Source organism: Protopterus annectens, chromosome 8.part0, assembly GCF_019279795.1.
Source record: "Protopterus annectens isolate FY-2018-M chromosome 8.part0, PAN1.0, whole genome shotgun sequence".
Lineage (NCBI taxonomy): Eukaryota > Metazoa > Chordata > Ceratodontiformes > Protopteridae > Protopterus > Protopterus annectens.
In genome coordinates, this window is record NC_056741.1 from 817,921,823 (window position 1) to 817,946,361 (window position 24,539).

A 24,539-nucleotide genomic window follows, 5' to 3' on the forward strand; every position below is an offset into this window, starting at 1 on the left:
CCCTTAATAGGTTCATTAAAAAGCAGAGAAAAAATACCCCTTCAAGGTTGTGTCAGTATTTGGCGATCAGCACTCATGTGATGCATCAGGTACTGCACAAGAGGTACAGGAGACCTACTCAACACCCAACAATGGCAATAAAGTTATTCGTCCAAAAGGGTGAGCTCTCAACAACCTTTCAATACTCAGACGTAAAATGCTCCAGGATTATCAAAGGCCTAATGGGCAAGAGATGGAACAAGCTGCGCCTTAATGGGGAGGGGGACAATCAGGCGGCTCCACCTGGGTCTAATTTCAATCCCACAATAGCCATTAAGGGACTCAACACTAAAGTCAAATGTAGAGCTCAAACTAGCCCAGAGGATAAAGAGCAGGGAAGGTTTCTACCACCTTCTGTGTCACTGGATGGTTGACCTGGAAACCATAGGGGCATTTTTCATTTCATCAAATGCAACAGCTTTTTAATGGTGCGCATTACCAGTTACAACTGGGCCTTAGTAGGAAAGGTCTGGTGACAGTGGAGCTCAATACGCATTCCTGTACCCAACTATGTCAAGCAGCATACCAATAGAGAACAAAGTCTTGAATATAGGAGCTGAAGAATGCAGAAACTGTACCAAGAGTCCCAAGAAGGAAATTCTAAAAAATGTTAACTATTGCAGAGGCTATCCTGCAAAACTAAAGAACTTCCACTAGGTTCTGGGTAGACTTCTGAAAAAGAACTTTCTAATACATCCCACCCCCTCCAAATGGCATTATTCAAGACAAGTGTTACGCTTGCAATATAATGGCAGACAGCAGCAATCTACCACTATTTTCTCTCCCTCTCGAACGTTTATACAGCAGCTAGTTTAAAGGGTGGCAAAGAGCCCCCTTCCCACAATATAGGTGATGTCACATGTTTAAGAGAGAGTTCCTCAGGTGCCCTCAAGTGCAGAACACCTTGAACGGATACTGGCAACAAGAAGAGATAGGTAATCAAATACAGGCAAGCTGAAATAACTGAAACTGCTACTGTACCTTCACAGAGGCAAGACAACTCTTGTTTTGAAAAGGTCTGACGTTAAGTGAACATCAAGAACATAAAAGCTTAGGTTTGGTGACATAACCATTCCTTTACTACTAAGGGAAAATTTTTCCCATTTACTTAGGCAAGATTTCCTTGGATTTTTTTTTTTTTTTTTGCGCCTCCCTTAGAATGGGGAAAACACAGTCTGAAAACATGTGCCCAAAGGGAAGGAATTCAAATCAGCCATGCTGTCAGTTTTAGGTTTCTCAGGTTAGGGGGCATTTGTTTTGTATCAAAAGCTCCATGTGACAAGGCAATATTAAAGGAGGGTTGCAATTAGCATTTCTGGCTTGTCCTCAATCATCTTTACCACCCTGTGGATTAAGAGAACTGGAAGGGAAAAACTAAAATGTGTAATGAGAAAGATATGTACAGATTAAAGGGAAAAAAAAAAGTTACCCACTTGCCCAGGCTCCTGCTGTTGGTATAGTGCATAACTTTTGAGTGGTCCTTTCCAGAAAACCAAAGCACATCTTCAGCACACCCCATATGTGAAATAGGCCCATAAATATGTCCTTATTTCGAGTCCATTTTTGGGGCCTCCCTTCTCTTGCTCAGCTGATTTGTTAAGAAATACTTCTTTGGATGTTTAACACCCAGTGGGTCATTCCTGACTCCTAGGCTGGATTTCTTGCCTGCAGAGCTAACCTGCACAAGGAATGGGTTCCTCCCTGCTTGATGTACTATGCAACATTGGTTTTGTCCAAGAGTCCCCAAGGCCACACCTCAGAAATCTGTGTTGAGCATCTGAGTAACCAAGCCTGCCTGGTCTGAAAGACATTATTATAAGAGAGGCACCTATAGGTTCTTTCCTGATGTCAAGCAACAGCAATATGGAGCACTAATGGAACTGTGCGTCCTAGACCATCTGTACTGTCGGTACCACTGTGGCTTCCTCATGGGCAGCTTTAGAATGTAAAAGGCCATGTAAAAGCACTCAGGAATTCCCTTATAATTTTCTGCTGCATTACTGACAAGTTTGATAGAAATATCTACTGTCTGAAGGAGTGGTTGTTCTATGTCCCTAGAAACAGGGCTTAGATTTCTCTTGGTTTCAGCTCTCATGTCCGATCTGGGCTAGAGAGAATTCTTTACCCTCACATTTGAAGTAATCCCCCATTCTATAAAGTATTCCCTTGAGATCATCTGGTGGTGAAGCAGGGATTAGGATGTCCTCACTACAAGACTTTTAAGGGGAGGACATTTAGTCAACACAAACCAGCTTCTTGGAATCGGAGGAGAAGACCCCGTCATCTTTTGATGACGGCCTCTAACTCAAGATGGTTGCTTAGAAAAGCCTGCAGGGTTTTCAGGAAACCAATAGGATACATGTAGAGGGGCTTGGGGATGGGAGATGGGATATGATCCACCCAGCTTATGCTGTGACCATTTTTCTCTCTATTACTTGGCCCTGGCCTTGGGGTGAGAGACAATCTTACAAGCTGGTGATTGAGGGCTTGCATACAATAATTATGCCAGCCTTACATACAAAGATGAAAGACTACCACCTGCAATAGAATAGGGAAGTCAGAACCTGAGGCCTTCAGACTGACTGATGGAGATATTTGGCTCGAGTTGCCAGACTACCAAATTATACAGTGACCTCTAGACAGAACACCAGACGCCAGAGCAAAAACGTACGTTAGGGTCAAGCGCTGCGAAAAAGTGTGCATCACGAGGCAAGACACAGTCAAGCCTAGGGAGCCCTTTGTACTCTCAGGAAAGTCAGCCTCCAGGGTACTTGTCATTACAGCACTTCTCCCAAGTATTTTTCTGGGGAGGGTTAACAGCAATGGATTTTATCCAGTGTCACTGGGACTGGGGCAAGGCCTATTAAAGGTAGTCCCAGATAGTCAGAGAAGTTTTAATTCTCTGCTTTGAGCTTCTGCAGAAGCCTTGTACAGTGTGGACATTTTTCCAGTTGCTGCCCAGGACCCAGACAAGAGTGACACCAGCCATGGAAGGTGATCTACGTTCTACACAAAAATGAAATTATTCATGTTATAAGTACCAGAAACTACCAAATGAATCCCAGCAGTGATCTCCCAACCCTGACAGAATTTTTTTTTTAACTAGGCAGTCACTTAAGCATGCAGGAAAAACCAACACACAGCATGCCTGAAGATTCAGGACGGAGGATTCCTCCACTTGACCCATCTATACTCTCCTTTAAGACCAAAATTAGAACAATGATGTAAAAAGTTGAAATATTTGAAGCAATTCACCCCAATATTCCAGCCATAACTTTGTATTTAAAAATTGCTAAACTGGCTTGAATTACCTCATCACCGGGCATACAAAATTATACACAATACTTCTTCCTGCTAGCAATCAGCAACATCCTCCACCACCATCTTTCAAATAGACTACTTTGCTCAACTGATAACTACTTGAAATTTATAAACCAAAGAAATCTATAGGACGACCGTGGCATGGTCAAATCTCCCGATCCCTATTAAGTCATTCATTAAAGCCTTTACTAAAAGGATTCCTTTCCAACGCTTAGCTCTGTTCCTGTACCATACCAGGCTAATGCCAGGACCCCCTCACGTTCTCATATTCTTTATGCCAACCCCCTTAAAAATCAGTTTCAAACCTATATTTTTGATTCTCCCATTGGCTTACAACTGCCTGCTGCTTCATCATACTACTATTTAACATTCCAGTTCAAGATTTCCTATTGAGAGACTTTGCAGAGGGAAATTTTCACCTTCTGCCACCAATACTACCACCATTTTTTTCTACATTTCTCATGTAGATATTTTTTCTGCCATTGCCATCACATGCATTTTATTTTTTATGGCTTCTTGCACAGTCAGTCTTTCCCAGTAAACAAATGTAAAAAAATAAGGTGGAGCCAGCCACCATGTTCTTACCTCTAATAAGACTGGGAAAGGTGTGACCCTAGAGAAAAGGATCAGGGGTCTATATTAACACATCGAAAAAGCAGTTAATCAAATGGCTTTATAACCAAAAATGCAGATAAAAGAACTATGTATTGTAAGATCACGGTACAGTGAAGATCGGAAAATTTGCCCTTTCCTCACTGTAGTGCGATCTCAAAGAGATGGTTTATATAATTAGTGGGAGGTGTGGGGGTGCAGCCCCCACCAAAAGAGAGTTCTATTAACTGCATTTTTGGTTATAAAGCCATTCGATTAACGACTTTTTCGATGTGGTACTACAGACCCAAAAATCAGACTGGCCAGTCATCTGCACCAGAAGAGCACAGAATTACTGCAACAGCGATACTAAGAACACAATTTCTGGGTTAGTCATGAAGTTCACACATGCTATAAAAGGCACATTACTACTTTCAACACAAAAACCACCAGCTCTGGAGATCACGTAATCTGAGGTAACCGAAGTTTTAATTTTTTTTTCTTCTTCTTTAAATGAAAGACTTCAACTCCTCTGAACTAGCCAGATCTAAATGGGGAACAGGCAAGACTAACTATGGAAGCTCAGATGCCAAGGAAAGAAGGGGTTCAAAAATGGATAGTGGTGTAGTACAGCTTGACCCACTAATGCAACGTCACAGTTCAGCCCTTTCTCAAAATCATGACATGCAAAAATAACACAAGCATCTTCAGTATGTAACAAGTAATAGCCATCACAGGTAGGTTAAGATGACACACAACACCTACTTGAAGCAGCACTGGGTACTCTAACCAAATAACTCCGCATACGTTTGGCAAATGCAACCCTTCTTAATTCCATTAGAAACAAGAGCATCTATGTCTGAAGTCATTATCAGAGAAGCAGCTGGCTATCCCCCCTCCCCAAACCAAGGGAATATTCTTGCCCAAAACCTTAACTTTACCATGTGACCAGGCATCTGACAGCATGAAATTGTGCCCCTCTCAGGCAAAATTCGAGGTCTGATATTCCAAAACCCAATGGGCAGAAAAAAGGCAAGCACACATACAACCACGCAAAAGGATGGAAACTACTTAAATCATAAGCTCCCCCCTTTATCTACCTCATGCAGAAGAGGTGGAGAACTTGATTCAACTTCCAGTCTCCCCCATTTCTGGAGAAGCAGAATCAAGCACTGCTTCTAAAAATCACAACTGCAGGAAAGCAAAAAATCGGCAAGCTCCATTTGTCAGCAAATTCACTTCACTTGGTATGTGAATTGAGTGTAAAAGCCTTTGCATGGAGCCCATACAGCTAGTTGGATTATCTTTCCAAAAACTAGTTGTTGGGGAGCCCACTATGAAAACGGGGCCATTTTGAAAGTGGAAGAGCAGAAGTAAGCCTGTGACACGGTCAGGTGTATCATCTTTTAAACCCTACACAACATGTTCAGTTGCAAGCACTGGAAGGCCCACTAGTGATTAGTCAGGACCATCCACCAGTCCAGGATCTAGTTATTGGGACCGGACATGCCGACTCTGCAACCAAAGATTGCACCCCTAAGAATGCAATGGGAAATATGAAGGTTGAAGTGAAAATATATGGCTCAAAACCTTGTAGATTTCTCCTTACGGTGGGGAGGCACTGGAGTGCGTTCAACTCTGCATTAGCGAAGACAAACCTCCAAAATTGGATCAGAGAAAATGCCTTCGTTTAAAATAATGCTCTAGGGACTGAAAGCAAGAGTGCCAACTGAATGGAAACTACCATGAAATCCCTTCACAAGGCCCACAGGGAAAAAAAAAAAAAAGGAAAAAAAAAAAAGACACCAAGGTGGAAGAACAGAAGCTCTTTTTTCTGGAAGACTTTGAACACCAAAGACCACTAAATAACCCAGGTGTAGATACAGCCCAAAGAGCAGCATTATGCACTGCAAGTTGCACCCACTCAGCATAACCTAATACTCTTGTGAGGATCCCACTATGCCAAAGAGCCACCCATCCTATCAAGGTCATACAAGTGCCCCGTGACAGCAGACAAGACTCCTGAAGTTATACGAATTTGATACATCTGTTCTGGCACACAGAAAGGTCCAAGATGAAAACAAAGTTGCCTATCTCCTTCAACAAGGATGTGGCAGATAAACCACTAACCATTTTTACCAAAGAGGAACAGCCTTAAAAGTCCCTTTGAGAAGTCAGAGCCTGTCCAGATAAATCCCAGCTAGCTACTCCTTGAAACTTTTTAGGAAAGGCCTAGGAACTCAAACATGGAAACCAAACTGTGTCACCAAGTGGTCAGACTATAGCAACATGTCCAGCTATGGTAAAAACTCACTCGTTTCACAGCTACAATGCATTTAAAATAACTTAAAATGTGTTAGTGTATGTTACCAGCTTGCCTGCCACATCAACATGTTGTACACTTTATAGCTCAACTTTATTTACCCCTAAAGCAAGGACATTTGGCTCAGGAAAAATTCTGGGCCCACTCTTCAGAGTACAACGATTATAACAGGGAACATCAAGTAGGAAAGGCTGATGAAGGGAGCAGACGTTTGGGAAGACAAGGGAAGCAGTGAAAAGTCAAAGTTTGACAGGAGTGCTCAGCTGTGTTGTGTTTTGTGGATTGTGGCGATTTTGTGACTGAAGTCCATGAGAGTCCAAGGGTGACAAAGGGCACTCTGAAGAGAAGAGAGAATGCCAAGTAGAGTACAGACCGTAGAGAGTGCACTTAACCAAAAAACAAAACAGCAACAAGTGCCTGAAAGGACTAGCACAACTGAAGGGAGTGCTTGCTTGCTTTAACAGAGTTTCCTATTCCTTTGCGGCAAGCAGATCTTTTACACTATTTTGGACTCCTTCACATTTCGGTCCTTGTTTTCCTGCAATGAGCTCTCAACCTGTTCTTGTGGTCTTTCAGACTAACAGATTGGAAAGCCTGGTTACCAAAAAAATGCTTGCATCGCCAAATTCTTATATTTACAGTTCACAGTATTTCTCATGGAAGCCAAGAAAGACTTAAGACATCTAAAAAGGTACACTGACATTTTCTTTTTTTCTTAAGTAGAAAGTCTGTGGTATTTTAAGAAGCGTCTTGCTCCAAAAACAATTTTGACAATAATGATTTTCATTATCCCATATACACCAGTATACCCGATTAACTAGTCAAGATAAAGCTTAGTGAAATACTTTTAATGGTAAATAGGTTTGCGTTAACTCCAGCTGAACAAAATACATAAATAGACGCCATTAAAGGAAATTTAAGCAGATCAAGCTTCAAGCATATTGGGTGCATGATACTGGATACCAATGCTTTCACATTGTTTTAGACTGCAACATTACATTTGCACACCAAGTGAAGTGTATAACATTTTTGTGCTACAGCAACTGAAGGAGCATTTAAGACCTTTTTAAGAAATTTTATTTAAAGAATTTGCAATATATTCAGGTAAAAGTGAAACAACAAACACCAGTTTTAGCAGTAAGTTAAGATAATTATATGAAAAAGTTTATATATTTGCAGCAATTGTAATTACCTTAACATTAATACATCATTAAGATTAGATGGGGCAAGATCATCAACTATTAAGGCATGCTACCAATATGCAATTAACAAATAATTTAAGTGGTGGAACTAGTAAACTAGTAAATAAATAGGACTCATTTAACTGTTTAAGCTTGCAAGGTGATTGCAACTTCTTGTACAGAGATATTTAATTAGGAACCTCAGGCAGCACCTTTACTTTTGATGTGCTGTAAAACTGCATTGCATTTTCATTAGCGAAAGTGGTATAAAAAAAAAAAAAAAAAAGCAAAACCCAGGCTGACAAACATGGATTACACTACTGTTAAGTGGTGCGCTTACTAGTAGCCTTCTCTTGGTCCTTATTGTACTCAGACATTAAGTTTTTGAGGCTTTAGTACGCAAATTAAGTGAGTAAATCCACAAGGCTCACCACAGAATTCTTGTTTATGTGAAATTTACACTGCCCCTACTGGCCTCTAGTAAATTAGTATAGCAGCTGTTTTACAAAACTAGATCACAATGCAACTTACAATGTGACAGCAATGAAGTGATTCATTTCCTGAAGGTATTGAATTGGTACAGCAGAATGAACTCAACTTAGCATGCTTACAAAAAAAAAACAGCCTTGAAATACAGAAGACTTGATAAAATGGATAAAAAGTTAAACTGACAGAAGAGGCAAAATTATAATTTAGAGAAGCCCATCAGAAAGGGGATATTTCATATTATTAGAAATGGGTTGTATACAAAATAAAAGTTATTTGACAAATACGGAGAACATTTAATCTTGTCAGACAGCAAGATGAAGGAATGCCCGAGTACTGAAAAATCCAAGTCATGGAATTTAATCATATTAAGGATGTTAAATCAGAAGCATTCCATTTTAGAAACAATATAAATGGATAGACTCCTTCAATATTTAAATTCAGGTGTCTATAAATTAAAAGAAAAAAAGTGATTAAAAGTATCTAGCGTTCAACAATACAATACATTTAAATTTAATTTTGGGGGTGGAAATCATGCCCAAAGCTATCCAAGGGGCTAAGGGACATAAGATGACAATGTGTACGCTCTAGGACATGTCCATGAGTTACCAAATCCAGAACCAATTAATTTAACATTTATTGACTGGGAAAGTCCCGACTTGGACAGAACCTAGTTTCAGCGGAGGCCCAGGGAGAAAACCTCTACCAGACGTAGGTCTTTTGGAATGTGGGAGGAAAACCACGAGAACGCAGGGAGGACATGCAGACTCTGCACAGAAGGCACCCTAGCTGAGAATCTAACTGGAGAAGCTCTTGCTGTGAGGCGACAACATTAACCACAGAGCCACAAAACTGGTGGTTTTCAATTTGCTCCAGTTTTAGAGATCAGTCTCCTGTCATAGGTAGTCCCAGCCTAAAATCAGGACTTTTCAAGCATGACAGGCAAATGTGTCTCGGATTAGCCAACAGCAGAGAGTGTCTAAACAATGACTCTTCCTCTTGCTGCAAGGAAGCTTCTCTCTATAGGGACTAGTATGGCTTCCACACAGGACACAAGCCCAAAGGTACCACAAATAGCTCTGTGCAGTGGCAAGGTCTTGATTTTTTTGGTCTCCAACACCAATTTCCAGGTACTGGGAAATCTGATGAAAAGCATTTCCCTGAACCAGGCATCTGAAATGAGTTACTCTTCAGAGTTGTTCCTTACTGTGGGAGGGAATTAGCTACGCCAGACTGTAGAAGCATGTAGTTAAGCTTGTAACCTTAGCCACAGCACAAGCATGGTTAAAAACCATAGAGGGCCACATGAAAGGTCACCTTAGAAGCACTCCATAAGGAGCTCTCTCATGCAGATCTTCCAATTTCTCCCGTTTTGCCTATGCTTCCAGGGAATCCTCAACTCCGACATCTAGTCTGGTCTGTATGGACCTCAGATGCCCCATATTTCACAGGAAAAAAACATCCATATTTATTTTCTCTGCTGTACATCTATGCATATTTTTAGATATGCATACACAAAAGATGAAGACTCCCAAGCTGTTGACAGTTGATTGAAGTATAGCACATCTAAACCTAGGCCAATTATTGGCATGCTTCTGGCTTCAGTGTACAATGAAACAGATGTGATAGACTTGTATAAACTAGAGACTGGCAATCTGCACTTTACTTTCATTGATCAATTTATACAATGTTCCATCGTCAGAAGCATTATGAAAACTTGTTAGAAACTGTAAAGAAATCCACTGCTTCACAACTGACCAGGATCCACCTCTCCGAAGGATGGAGCTTCTCTGAATAACCTTTACCTCACAGACACTAGGCTTGATCTTCACCAAGGGAAGTTGGTCAGGCTTAAAATGGCCAACAAGGGCAGCTAGCTTAGTACTTGCCCATGAACTTAGGATATTAGGCATGCAGACGTTAACAGACATTAAGGAACACAAGTTAATCTGAATTTCATTACCATAAAGACACAAATAGAAGCACAGATGTAGAGAACACCAAAAACGACAAACTAGAACCTAGAGAAAATCTAGATTAGTCACTGCCATTCTTCTGCCTTCTTTGACACTCATACTTAATGCAGTCCAAATCACCAGAATATACAGCAGTGGGCTCACAAATGTACATAGCTTGCACCAATTTTAACAATGTTTTTGGGACTGAACAACTGCAGGACTGCCCAAATCAGCTTTCTTGAGATCTTGTCCCAGACTTGGAGGAAGCATATGAATACTCAGTTTGACTCTTTCCTCATGTTTAGTTTCTTCTCAACTGTCTTACTGCAAGCATCAGGCTAGTTGTGCTGAATCTTGATCTGCTCATCTTCCATCTTACTTTCTACTACTCTGTGTATTAATCTAAAATCACCTCACTCTCTCCGGAACTTCATCCAAGGAGACTAGAGTTCACTACCCCCATATTGCCCATGGTTGAGAACACCCCCTTTGTTCTCTAACACTGGCACTAATATGCTTAGTCTCCAGTCATCTGGGATACACCTCTCCCCCCCCATCTTACCCAGCATCTTTATCACAGCTGCTATGACCTCATATGAGCCGGCTGCTTTCCTGGACTTTCCTTAGTCATAGTTTTAGACAATGGGCTCCTCCTCCACCATAGGCTATGTTTGGGGCAGTACAGCTGTGTTTTTTTTTTCCATTTAGACGTTGCTGGAATATTACCTTCCATCTGCCTCTGATGTCATGTGGATTGGTGAGCAGGTTGTTGCTGGCATCCCTTATGAAGGGTGTTTGCCTTGCAACCTGATCTATTGACCCCCTTTCCAGAAGCTGGTAGAATGCCTCCAATGCCTTGTTCTTTGCTATTGCAACGCCTTTCTTAGCCTATTTTGAGACAACCGGTATTCCTTCCTTGCTTGTTCTGTCTTTTCTATCTCTCACTTTCCAGCACGCTTCCTTTCTTTTGACGACTTCCTGGACTTATGCATTCCACCACCAGCTTCCCTTACGTACCTCATTTCTAAAATTAGCTCTACCACATATGTTCTGTTGTCCTCTCACATGCCGCTTTGAGGCACTGCCATTCTTCAACTCTAATTATTTCCCCTTCTTGAGGGTGCTAGAGCCCCAAGTGATTCCTTGAACTGTTGTGCCTGCACTTCAGTCAATTTCCAGGTCATCAACCTGGTCTCTGTTGACCTTACAGCCCTCTCAGACAACTGCCTGCGGCTGAATGTAGCAACCAGTGGTTTATGCTGTGGGTCAAGTGTCACTGGGGAGGACTTTGCAATTGCCGATTCAACCCCAGTGCCCTTTCCTTACTAAGAGGAAGTCTACTACAATTGCATGTAGGCTGTTGTATGTGATCTTTTACCTCTTTCTGAATCATGCGTTGAATCAAGTCATTTGTCAGACAGAAGTCTAGAATAGCCTCTCCTTTATTCCTGCTGCCCCACTCATGTGGACCAAGGCAGTCTTCATATCGTGATCTGTCTGTCCTGATATGTGCATTCGAGTCACCTATTAGTCAACACCAATTCGTTTTGTCCTGCTTTATCTTAATAGGTCCTGAAATTGCTGTTTGAATACACTCGTCACTATCACAGCCCTGCTGTGGGCATAGGGCAGTATTCATAATCTACTATTAGGCTGGAGTCCAATTACCACAAGGCCTTCTTGAATTATGATGACATCCCTGTCTTCTAAAGACTCTCCCTCAGCACAATTCCCACACCAGCATCCCACATCTAGCCTGTCCTCCTCTTGGCTTGGGGTCACCTCAAGGGGCTTTGTTGCACTGTCCTTCCATCTTCGATCCTGGATACGATGTCCAGCCACCTTTCTATCAGGTCATCTACTTTCAAGCTCTTTTCCATCAGTGAGCCTACATAGAGGGTAGCAATTTTTAGTTCATGTTTGATAGGTTGATTAGTTTTTATGTCCAGCTTTCATTTGGAGCCAACCTAGGTAACCCAAGCTGGGCAATTGGACACCAGTTGGCCAGAAGCATATCGACCCAGGGTTGCTGGGCTTTATGGTGGGCAGACACTGGCCAAAAGGGGCACATATACCCCTCACACTGTTAGCATAGGTCCCTTGGGATTAAAAAATCCGAATAGGCAGGGTCCTTAACCCCCTTATCACCAGCAAATAGCCATGCCCATTTGGCAAGAATAGCAATACGACCGAATCACCCACAACCATATATTACACTGTTGAATGGCTAGCCCTGCCATGGCACGCAGTCTGTGATCTATGTTCTATCTTGAGGATACTGTCCACCACAGTAAATGCCCAAAGCAGTTGGTCTATACAAGTTTTCCCCCTACACAGCACCATGTAGAATCTTTGCTGCTACCCACAGCTCCATTCTTTGCAGAGTTTGAGATGGAAACATTCGGCTTGGTTTTTCAAAGGTTGGAGGAACCCCACAGAGACAAAGGGAGAACATACAAACTCCAAAAGAGACATTATCCAGAGGTCAGAATCAAACCTTGTCCATGGAAGACCTTAACCACTATGCCATCTGGTCCTCACTACAAGCACAACAGTTTCCAAAAAGCTTGGAAATTATCTGCTCTGACACAGCTGGTCTCTCTTTACCTGCACAAAAAGTGAATAAATGATCAAAGTTCTAAAATGACTTTCCATCAAGATCATACCAGAGTTGTCTATGGACATCCAAGATATGAAGTATCTCCTCTAACTCATTTTCATGTTCAGGAAAGACCATGGGGAGATTGATAGTTTGGCTGATACCATTTTAGTGGCAAAGTAGTTTTATTCCTTAAAAAGGACTCCCGTCTCAGTGGAAAGCTAAATAAGACCGACACATAATAGCTTATGAGACAGATCTTGCTCTGACCTCAAGTCAGCCAGAGGAGTTGTTCCACCTGAACCAAATGCCAGCTTCTCGAACATAAAATTAAGATCAAGGAGAAGCCACAGTTTTTCTTGGAGCGCTCTTATGCAATATCCCCTTTAAAAACATTTTGACACGGGAATGCCAATTTTGATATGGGAATGCATTGATAGACTAGCAAGACAGGCCACAGGAAAATAACTCAAATGTTGTAAGACAAGAGAAACAAGCCCTGAATGGGTGATGTTTTTTAGTTGGTGATAAAACTTAATTTCTCCATTTCCTAATATAATTTTTTTCTAGTAACAGGCTTTGTCTCCATTAGTACCTGCTGCACATCATACCTTCAGGCACCTGTTTACCAAGAACCTATCATCCAGGTTTGGGGTCAGGATGCATCAAACGCCCCTTTACTTATGCAATTAGATCCAGTCTTCCCCTTCTCCTAATACTAACAAAAGGGGCTCTCCCTCACCCACTCAGGGATTACAACAGCTACAGGGGATTTGGTTAACCCCTGGTCCATAGTGGCAACACCAGGGAAAAAAAGAGGAGTGGTCTGATGAAGCCACTGGCCACAGGAGAGTCACCTGCTTGTGGTAAAGGCAAACTGTTGTGGTGGCAAAGGCTGTTTAGATAACCTTTATGTGGCTTGAAGGACAGGCAGTTTGTCCCATGGTCAGTAATCAGTTAATCAGGTAGGCTGACTGAACATGGTCCCTTTTCAGGGGCAACCTAAGAGCAGTGTCTAGTTAAGTGACTTGCTCAAGGTCACAAAGTAGATAATGGAGAGGTGAACTAATCAAACCCTGTACCACAGAACTACAGCTCACAGCTTTAATCTTCTCTTCCAACTGCATCTAGCTGAAAATGGTGCCTTCCTGACAGGAAGCAATACAAATTTATTTTTCTAGACAAAACCACAATAAAATACAGTCTAATGCACTTCACCAGATCCAAGAAGTAATTTAAACAGTTTCTCCACAGCGAAAAAAAGTTTTAGAACATTTAAATCAACTTTTAGCCTGTCAAACACAAAACTTCGCTCCCATTTAAAAGTGCAGCAAACTCATGTGACAGTCAGAGTCCTTTCTTTAACAGGAAAGGTAAATTGCAACATGAAAAATGTGTGCAAGCATCCACCCCCCAGGAACTTCTACCCAGCAACAGAACAGTACAAGCTAAAAGAAGCACTCTATTTGCAGGCAGGAAAGTCCTTAAGGCCTTAGCACCCAAACCTCTCTCTATTTATTCTACGACTGCGGACTGCTCTTAGTTTTGTAATAGTCTGCAAACTTGGTCAGCCAGAGTCCCCTAACTTTGGCCTTAACTTCCAGAAGTTGTTGTTGCGTCTTTCGGCTTTTCCCGGTTAGGGTCGCCACAGCGGAACTCCGGTCCGCTAATGATTGGTAGTTGATTTTTATGTGCCAAGTTACCAGCCCTGACGCACAACCTTCAACGAAAGTACGCCCATTCATGCATGTTTCCACGCAGAAGACGCTCTAGCTGAGAATCGAACCGGACAGCATCTTACTGTGAGTCGACAAAGCTACCGCAGCACCACCACCACGGGAGGAAGTAAGTGCCAAAAAAAGGAGTGGACTGAGCAAACAGAGTTCCGCGTCTTTGTAGAGGTAGTCTCCCCTTCTCCAACTTCTATCCAGTGTGTGTAGCAAAGGGGTTTATGTCCATATCCACAACTCCTAAGTGCAGTATTTTAATAAAATGCCACAACCAGGTCATGGTAGGCAGTAGGCACACTTTTGCCCTCATCCACCTCCTTTGTGACCCTACCAGACATCCACCAGCTCTGACTAGGCACAATCTGCTCGACGACACCAAACTGATTTAAATTCTATCCACAGCTATGCATAAGACAACAGTCAGTCAAGCTTACAGGTCCGTAGTTTCTGGAATCTGTTGATGGCCCACCCTTGTGCAGAGGGTTGTCCATTGCAGTTCTCCATTCACATTACATAAAGCGAGTCTGGAGGCTATGGTTACAATTAGAGCCAAAATTTCAGTCAGCAGATTTGCTGCATCTTTCAGCTCTATGTAGGTGGCTCCATTTACAATCAAGTTTTGTATACTGCTGTATGTGGCCTTTAAGGTTTCAGACATAGCTGAAGAAAGTCTTGTGGTTGTCCTTTGCCCAGGACAATTTCTACCTCAAATTTGTGTAGAGTAGACTTATTTGCTCGGTTAGTCATTTCTTTAGACTGACAAGTATGTTTTTATAATGCTGGGCGTAGCACTTCTTAATGTTTGCTATGACTTTCTTTTGTTGTACAATAAAAAGTCATAGGGTGTTTTTTTGTGTGCGCGTTATTTCTGGTAGATACACTAACTGCCTTTGCAGTCATACACTAACTGCCTTTGCAGTCATATCAATAAGTGCATGGCTTCTGTGAACAAAAAAATTCTGCATAAGCATGTATGCACATAAACAGACTCACTCCCCATTTATCCTGCTCAGAAATTCTGATGGACTCTCCACATAGAATTATGACTCTGCAACAGAAAGTGTCCATTCATGGAATTGCCATATCAAATATACCAAAATATTTACATTTCTTAGATTTGACTTTTTACTAAACACCACTCCAATCGTACAAGGGTGACCCCCCCCCCCACTCCTGTGTGGATGGGGATACAGAAAAAAAACCACCAAAAAAAACCCCAAAACAAAAAAAAAAAAAACAAAAAAAAAAAAAAAAAAAAACAAAAAAAAAAAAAACGCCAACAGGTTACAATCTCACTCACTGAAATTTTGTCTTTTATATCAATATCATCAAAATCAATCAATCAATTCAAAATCACATTATTAGCATAAAAAAAAATCATTAATTATTATTAACATTATCAACCATTTTAAAAAAAAAAAAACTAAAATAAAATATAATATTTATATACTCAGTAAATTCCACTCATTAAAAATTTCATCAGCAAATTAACATCAAAGCTAACATAAAGTATCAATAAATAGTATATAGTATCATATCTGATAGTATTATATCTCATGATTATATTTATTTGGAAGCTGGCTTGAGCTTGCTTAGGGTATGACATACTCATAAATCATGTTATCATCAAATTCAGTTGTTACCTAATTATTAATTTTGTGTTTTGGATTTTAGGGTAAGGCATAAGGCAAAGGTATTAGGTGTGATATTAAACATTATGATAAAAAAAAAAAGAACACAAAAAAAAAAAAAAAAAAAAAAAATAAAATAAAAAAAAACAAATATAACAAAAACAAAAAATGACAAAGTGCATTTATACTGAATTTATACAACAAAGCATTTAAAAAGGTTATTTATAAAGGTCTAGAAATATAACAGCTAACAAAAAATAATTAGTTATCTGGCACGCATGGCACGCAAGCATAACAAAAACAAATACCAGACATCATCATCAGGGTTATACTACCAGCATAAATATAGCAATGATGTAACATGCCATTGCTAACCAGACCATGACAATAAAGTCATATTTATTGAAACAGATAATGTGCAGGTTACACTGGATAAAATAATAAACAAAATATAATGAATAAAGAAAACAAAACGGCCAGCACCAAACAACTAGGCTCACAGCACAATGGATACAGAAAGGTATGCAAGATACAGCAATCAATGGACTGATATGAAAGTTATTAAAACTTTCCGAAGCGTGTCAATGTATTCAGCCCTGCTAATCTGCAGATATCTCTAGGCACATGCCTTTGCTGTTCTTATTAGCCCATAGGTATACAATAGGCTAAAGACCACTAGGGACTTCAGAAACCTAGCCACACAATCCAACTAATCTGTGTCTCAAGTATCATGGGCATTTACAGGGGGGGGGGGGGGCACAGGTATGTTAGATAACTTGGACATTACTCTGCCTCCAGAGACATGGGGGCCAGACACAGGATGAATTTCCAATTTCCCAGCCATTGGTCAAGGTTACACTTAAACAGGGTTAGGGAAGGACTCTGCTTCACATGGATGGGGAGCCTGTTGCAAATCATGGGGATCCTCGGACATCTGTCTCGCCAACATGCTTATTTATGTCACAAGCAAAATTGAAATTCTTGGACCTAGCATTTCTGATGCTGTTCATTTTGTGGATGTGAAAGAGGTCCATCAAAGCTGGATCTGTGGATGCTTTCTATGCCAAGTACAGACTGCCTCTCAGCAAGCAAACCTGTAGGAGAAAGAGTATAGAGATGGGACTTGAAGGTCATCCTTACAGGAGGATGTGTATGTCATGGATTCTCCTGTTAAGGAACTTCTGTAGGAGTTCCAACAGTTACATGTGCCTGGCCAGGTACATGCCAAAGGGGGCATTATACTTAATGATCAGACCCAAGTAGCGCAAGGACTTCCTTGGACCTGGATGCCATGCAGTTACTTATAAATTGGACAACATATTTTCTTGCCATCTTGGCCACATACTGGTCAAAGGGCCAGATTACTGTGTACGCATGTTCCCAGATCTCAGACTACTGGGTTACACTTAATGGCGTTTTATCAATGGAGTAATTAGCCTGGGTGGTTGCCCCCCCCCCGCCCAAAAGGCACTATAATGCCAAACATCAATGTCAAGAAATGCATCAAGTCATTAGTCTGTGTTAGACCCTCTTGTAAGATTTTTGTGCCGGGGGGGGTCTGATTGTTTCCAATTTGCAGTCAACCAAACACCCTTAACATCAACCTTTACCTCAGAAGTAAATACCAGATAGGAGTGGTCCCAGCACATAGCCTTGGAGGTACGCCACTGGTATATACATACTAAACTGCTGAAACGGTCACCTTTAAAAGCCACTGTGATGGAAAACAAATTCCAGAGATGCCCGTTTGTCTCATGTTGCCAATGCGAAACTATTTTCACAATTAAATAAACTTCTTGTTAGATCTTCTTCTTTCGGCTTTTCCCAGTTAGGGGTCACCACAGCGGATCACTGTCCACTCACGATTGCAGTGGAGTTTTGTCAAGTTGCCAGCCCGGCGCCCAACCTTCCACAGAAGGCACACACACGCACTCATGCCTGTGGCCAATTTAGTGTGTCCAATCCACCGACAGCATGTCTTTGGGATGTGGGAGGAAACCAGAGCACCCGGAGGAAACCCACGCGACCACAGGGAGGACATGCAGACTCCACACAGAAGGCACCCCAACCGAGGATCGAACTGGAGAACCTCTTGCTGTGAGGTGGCAACGCTAACCACTGCACCACCGTGGCCACCCAAATATACTTCTTGTTACATAATCCAGCCTACCTCCTCTGAAAATAAACTCAAATTGGAGAAAAACAAATGGGCACAGGTCTGCATACTGGTCAAGAAAACATATACATACAAGTCTGGGAAAAAAAAAAAAAAACATAACGCAGTACTTCCCTACTTTAAAAACAGTTTAATTACTGAATCAAGAAAACACAGAAAGCAATAAAAATAAATATATTTCTATGTAAAATTGTCTCCCTCTTTATACCCATCAACCAAACTTACAATTATTCCATTACCCCCACCTCCACATTAACTTTAAGACAGAAAAGTTGACAAAAGTCATGAAAACATACCTGGACTTTTTTATAATCACAGAGATACTCAACTTCAAAATCATTTAAGTTTTTCTTGTTTATCTCCAAACGGGCACAAGAAAGACGTGCGAGCCGGCAAAGGTCCTGCAGATGGCTTCTGGGGGACAAACACTTGACCTCAAGACCTGTGGGGGGAAATACAGTTTAAACAGAGACTCTGCACATTCTACTCTCAATAATAAGCCAAACCTTGAAAGTGTAATGTGGTACACAAAGTAAATCTCTACATACTCTGCAGACACAGAAAGTGAGCTAGGAAAAACACAACTTGGCTTCAACTCAACTTGTGCTGTAAGAGTAGAGTATTCCAAGCCTTGTGTCTAAGCAGAACTACTCAAAACATTAAATGTCTGCCAAAGGAATGGTGGCAAAAGGAAAAACATTGTCTTACCCAATCAGTTGATCTACAAAAGGGACAACCCTTTATGGGTCCTAAAGCGACACACTCAACTACACTTCTCGGTCCTCTTAAAATCCCCATATCCATACCCCACTCTGGTGAATGCCATGTCACTCATCAACCAAGTATCATGCCTACCTGAAGTCTGCCACTTCACCCCAACCACTGGGCATACTTCCTGCAAATCAAGGAGAAAAGGAAAAAACATCAACGATATCATCTTCAAGCATACAAAGTTGCTGGATTTACAAGCAGAGTTGCGGCAGCTGCCCTAACATTGAAGTGCGGCAGGGCATTGACCAGAATCAAAGTAGCCACAGGACAGCAAGAAAAGAATTGGAAATCACATTCCTCAAGCAAGCATAGGTGCTTGAAACAAAGCATGACAGGTGTTGCAGTTGAGTAACAAATGGCGAGGACAGAGGACCACATAGATGAAGAGAGATTACAGAAGCAACTACTCCAGACTTTCCTTGACAACTGCCACTTCCAATGATGGTCAAGCTGGCTGTTTGCAAAATAGAACGGAATATAGAATTGTCAAGTTCACTTGATAACAAGGCCCACTCGAAATGCATGATGTAAATCCACAGGCAAGACTTTTCTAAAAAGCACACCAATCGCCCCTGGGGAGTACAGGGAGGACAGACCAATGATCATCAAATGAATAACTTAATCTTGGAGGACTTTCACAGTTGGTCTTGTGGCTCTTTCAGCCTTTACAACTCCTTCATTGTAATAATTTTCTGCAGAAATGGGGACATCTGGCCAGTCTAAAGAATGCAACTGGGAAGAAGAGATTAAACAGCTTCTGCCTGCTACTTCCTTTATCCACCCATACATCAAGTAATTAACTAGAATTATGCAGAGAAGAAACACACAAACTGTATATGGAGAAGATGGAAGAGGAGTCAGGATTGCCACATGCCTTTATGCTACTGATGGGTCCCCAAAAAGCACCAAAAACTTCAGCCTCTGGTGAGAAAACAAGAGTGCCAAGAGATTCTTTTTACTGGGGCTACAGGTTTTGTCAGAAAGTACAGTTGTGTAAAATCTTACCACAACAGTAGATGTCCTTGCTTTCACTGCTGCAGTATTCATTACAAAATGGGGATCCCTGCCGTGAAGCCCAAAGTGTGCCCTGTTTACCAAAGTCTATGGTTGCTTTAAGGTACGCTGAACGTCACCTACACACTTCTACATTAGCGGCAACCCCCTAAGCACACAACCTGTGGAGAGAGACCTGGGTACACAAGTTGACAATCTCACATTTGACCATCATGTAGCGGCAGCAGTCAGAAAAGCCTTTTACTTGGTTCGTCTCACAAGTAAAGGTACTGCATCCAGAAAAACGGAGGTTATTACCTCTCTGTACTTCTCCCTCATTAGGCCAACAATGGAGTAAAATGCCCAGTTTGGTATGTACCTCTCCAAACACCTGCAACAACTGGAAAGGCCACAGAAATACCCCACAAAGAGAATCCATGGCCTCCAACACCTATCCTACATGGACAGGCTCAAATCACTATTACTCTACTCTGTATCGTACAGATTGCTCAGAAGCGATCTGGGTCTCGCCTACAAAGCAATCGCAGACCCTGTTCTACTAGAGATGCTCCATACTCACAGTCCAACTCCTCGCGTAGTACCTGATCAAAAGGCATAAATCCAATGTGTAACATTAACAAAACCTGCTGGAGAGAGAATCTCAAAGGCTGTCTCGTCTACGGAATAGATTCCCCATACACGTCAAAGTACGTCGCTTACACTCTTCAAGCGCAACCTTGATGGGTGGATGGCAACCAGAAATTTGTCCCAGGGGTTCCATCTGTGTCCCTCATTGAAGGGGCAACAGGTGCGGATTGAGGTTTCTTTCTGGGTAAAAATTCTTGGCTAGGCTTGTAAGGGCTCCAGAGCCATTAGGCCTAGTAATCTCCAATGATCCTAGGATACATGCGTAGAGTAGGGCATAAAGGTGACGTTCTGGCATACCATCCTCAGAGCTGATTGCCCCAGTAGGAACGGACTGAATACTGCAGTGGTGAAGCCAAGAACATCTACTGTTACGGTAAGATTTTACACAACTCTATATCCTTCGGTTGCAGTACTCCTTACAAATGGGAGAGTGCCAAAACTCAAGTTTGGTAAAGGTATGCACAGAAATCCAGATGATAGCTTCAAGAATAGAATTAGCATCCAAGCCTTTGAAGAAAAAAGCACCAGAAGAAGCCACAGCTCTAGTAGAAGGAGTCCTTACAGAAGGAATGCTCTCGCCATGAAAAGTTTAACAAAAAGGAAACAGCCTTTGAAATCCAAGAGGAAATAGTTTGCTTGGAAACAGCCACACCAAAAAGACTTGGGAAAAGAAACAAATAAGTGGTTAGATTTTCTGATATATTTAGTTTTATCCAAACAAAATATGAGGTGTCTATGCACATCTAAGGTATGCAGCACACACTCAAGATTGTGGAGAGGGAAAAAAAAGTAGACAAATTAATAGACTAAGCAACAACTCATTAACCACCTTGGGCATGAAAAAAGGATTAGTACACCAAGGACATCATATTCTCATAAAATATCAAAAAAGGTGGACAATCCATAAGGGCTTGCAACTCAGACACCCGTCTGGCAGAAGTTAAGTGCCAACAAAAGAACTATCTTCCAAGAACAATGCTGCAAGGAAGCTGAAACAGCAGGCTCAGGAGGAGCCCAAGTCAATTTTTCCAGAACATAATTAAGATCCCAGGGAAGAGGAACATGCTTCCTGGAGGTCTGATATTAAAGGACGCCTTTAAGAAAGGCAGACATGCAGAAAGAGCTGGTAAGTGGGCCTTAATAGAAGAATACGCCAAACCAGCACTGAGCAACTCTCAAATAAGAGAGAACCAAAGGAATATCCACAGAATGTGGGTACAGGTCATAAGAAAAGACAAATAGAAAACCTCTTCCATTTAGACAAGCAGGATTTTCTAGTAGTAGGTTTTCTGGTAGTAGGTTTTCTGGCCTCCTGCAGGACCTGCAGCACACCCCCCCCCCAAAAAAAAAAGTGTCTGAGGGATCAAAACCCTATCACCCACAATATCAGTTGAAGCGTGGACAGATGAGGATGATGAGAGACCCCTTGTCTTGTGTGAGGAGATCCACCCTGGAAGTAAACTTGTGATGAATGCCCTTGGCTAGATGCAGAAGTAGAGGGAACCAGCGCTGTCGTGGCCAAACGGGAGTCACCAACAAAATTTTCGGAATATCCTGTTTGAACAAGACTCTCTGAATGAAAGGAAGGGGAGGGAATGCATAAAGAATCATCCCCTTCCAAGAAATGAAAGGGCATCCACCTTCCATACTAGAGGACCTAGGAGACTCTGGCACAAAACAAAACAAAACAAAGGAAGTTGTCTGTTCAGAGGGGAAGCAGAGATCTACTCGAGGAGTACCCCACTGGTGAAAAATGTGCAGACCCCTGTAAAGCATCCATTCATGAGATTGAGTGAAGGACCTGCTCAGACTGTCTGCCACAACATTCTGATCTGAAGGAATATAGACTGCCTCAAGAGTCACTTAATATTGGATAGACAGATCCTATACCAGGCCAGCCAGCAGAGATGAGATCTCTTGCACCCCCCCCCCATTTGTTGATGTACCAACTTGACTGTGGGGTATTGTCTGTGAATACCTTGAGAGGACCCAGAAAGAAGAGAGGATGAAAGGCCTGAAGAGTCAGCAAGAGCTCTCCCTCTTTTTGATATTGTTGTACTCCTACTGATGAGACGGCCACAGTCCCTGAACCCTCAGGGAGCCAAACGCTGCTCCCCATCCCACATATGAAGTGTCTGTGACCAGATCATGAGTGGAAAGAGGAGGTTGAAAAGGGAGCCCTAGATTCACAGACAAATGCTGAATCCACCAAAGAAGTTCTTTCTTGAGACACAGGAGAAGAGGAACAGGAAAATCTACAGGATGTGCATGCTGAAGCCACACTGACTTCACAAACCACTGGAACTTCCTCATGTGGAGTTGGCTAGAGGGAGCATCGGAATGGTGGAAGCCATCAGCCCCAGAGCTCTCAGCAACTCCCTGGCTGTAATGAAGGCCAGGGGAAGGAAGAGCTTGAAAGAAAGGAAATCCAAGGCCTTTGGAGGAGGCAGGGATGCCAGCACTGGCCCGTTTGAATCTTGCAACCTATGACCTGAGAAAGAGTCAGGGAAGACTTTTTGAAGTTTATTGCGAACCTCAAGCTCTGAAGAGAAATGGTAAAAAAACGAAGATTTTGCAAAAGGACCTCTGGAAAAAAATGCCTGAATCAGCAGGTCGGCCAAACAAGGAAACATTTGGATCCCTTGAAGCCTGCAAAAGGCAATCACAGGAATGAGGCATTTGGTGAATACCTCTGAGGCAGTAGAAAGACCAACGGGCAAAGCACAGAATTGAATGCCAGTAAGCAATCTCCTGAAAAAGAGATGGATCAGAATATGGAGATAAGCATCCTTGAGGTCCAGAGACACCAGAAACGCCTTAGGAAGCAAGACAGGAAAAAGGGACTGAAGAGTAAACATCCAAAAGGAAGGCACACTCAGAACAGTGCTCATGTGGGAGAGGTCTAGAATAGGTCTCCAAGTACCTTCTTTTCTGGGCACTAGAAACATTCCTGAATAAAACTCTTTCCCCATTTGGGACACAAGCACCTCTTGAATAGCACCCCGAGACAAGAGATCTCTAAGAACCTCTGGGAAACAAGGAAGTTATTCCCGAAGAGGACTTCAGCAAACAGGAGTAATCTATGCAAGGAGTATGTAGGTGATGTTCAACATAACTTAAAGCAACAGTAGACTTTGGAAAACTGATTGGACAGTGACCTTTCACTGCAGGAAATCCCCATTTGTAACAAACACTGCAGTGGTGAACATAAAGATATCTAGGGTTCCACTGACTTATTCACATCCCAGAGAAGGATCATAAAGACCGAAATTGACCACCAGCTGCAATAAAGAATACAGGATCCTATCATACTTGCGATGTTCTTCCACTTTTACACTTAACAGTGGGTGGTGGTGCACACACATCACAAACAAACCTAAACACCCCCCAAAAAACACCCACCAGATGCACGCTCACAGACACACCACACACACACCAAAAAACATATGCGGATGCCAGGTATCCTCCTCCTTCACATCCATATTTAAGAATTTCTGGGGAATGGGAAAAAGGTAAGAACACTAAACAGTATTTCACAAAGGGTCTGTATCATATGAGAGATTAGGAAAAAACACGAATGCTCATCTCAAAAGTACCAGACCTCAAAGTGCTTTTTCTGAGATCGCGGTAGAGTGAAGAATGGAATATTTGCCCTTTCGTCACTGTAGTGCGATCTCGGGGTTGGAATATATATTTAGCAGGGGGGGTGCAGCCCCCCACAATAGCAAGTTCGAGGTCCGGTACTTTTGAGATTGCGAGCGTTCACGGTTTTTCCTATTCGCTCATATGATCTAGAGCCTCACAAAGACATGCTCAACCAAGTAAAAGCTGTAGGCTGGGTAATAGTAACACCCCTTATCCAAAGTAATACCCTCCAAAACTCACAGTATCACTAAAAGGAAGTTCCAACCCAACACAGATTTAGCTTTGGGACACGCTTGTATATGGATTCATGAAAGGATATATGTGTAATAGGGGACATAGAAATTGTGGCCAGGGACCAGGCTCTTACAGACACGCCTGCTAAGAGACCTGGTATCAAACCACACCCTAAAGTAAGCCCTGCATAAGATTTAGGACAACTCTGTCAGT

The 24,539-nt window shown here is 42.0% G+C and overlaps 1 protein-coding gene across 1 annotated transcript in view; it reads right to left on the reverse strand.

Moving 5' to 3' along the window:
• The window catches only part of SUV39H1 (SUV39H1 histone lysine methyltransferase), a 478,717-nt gene that overhangs the window by 448,710 nt on the left and 5,468 nt on the right, over positions 1-24,539 (reverse strand). The window contains exon 2 of the mRNA XM_044080286.1: positions 18,332-18,477. Within this exon, the coding sequence (XP_043936221.1) occupies positions 18,332-18,477 (146 nt within the window). The remainder of the gene's footprint in view (positions 1-18,331; positions 18,478-24,539) is intronic.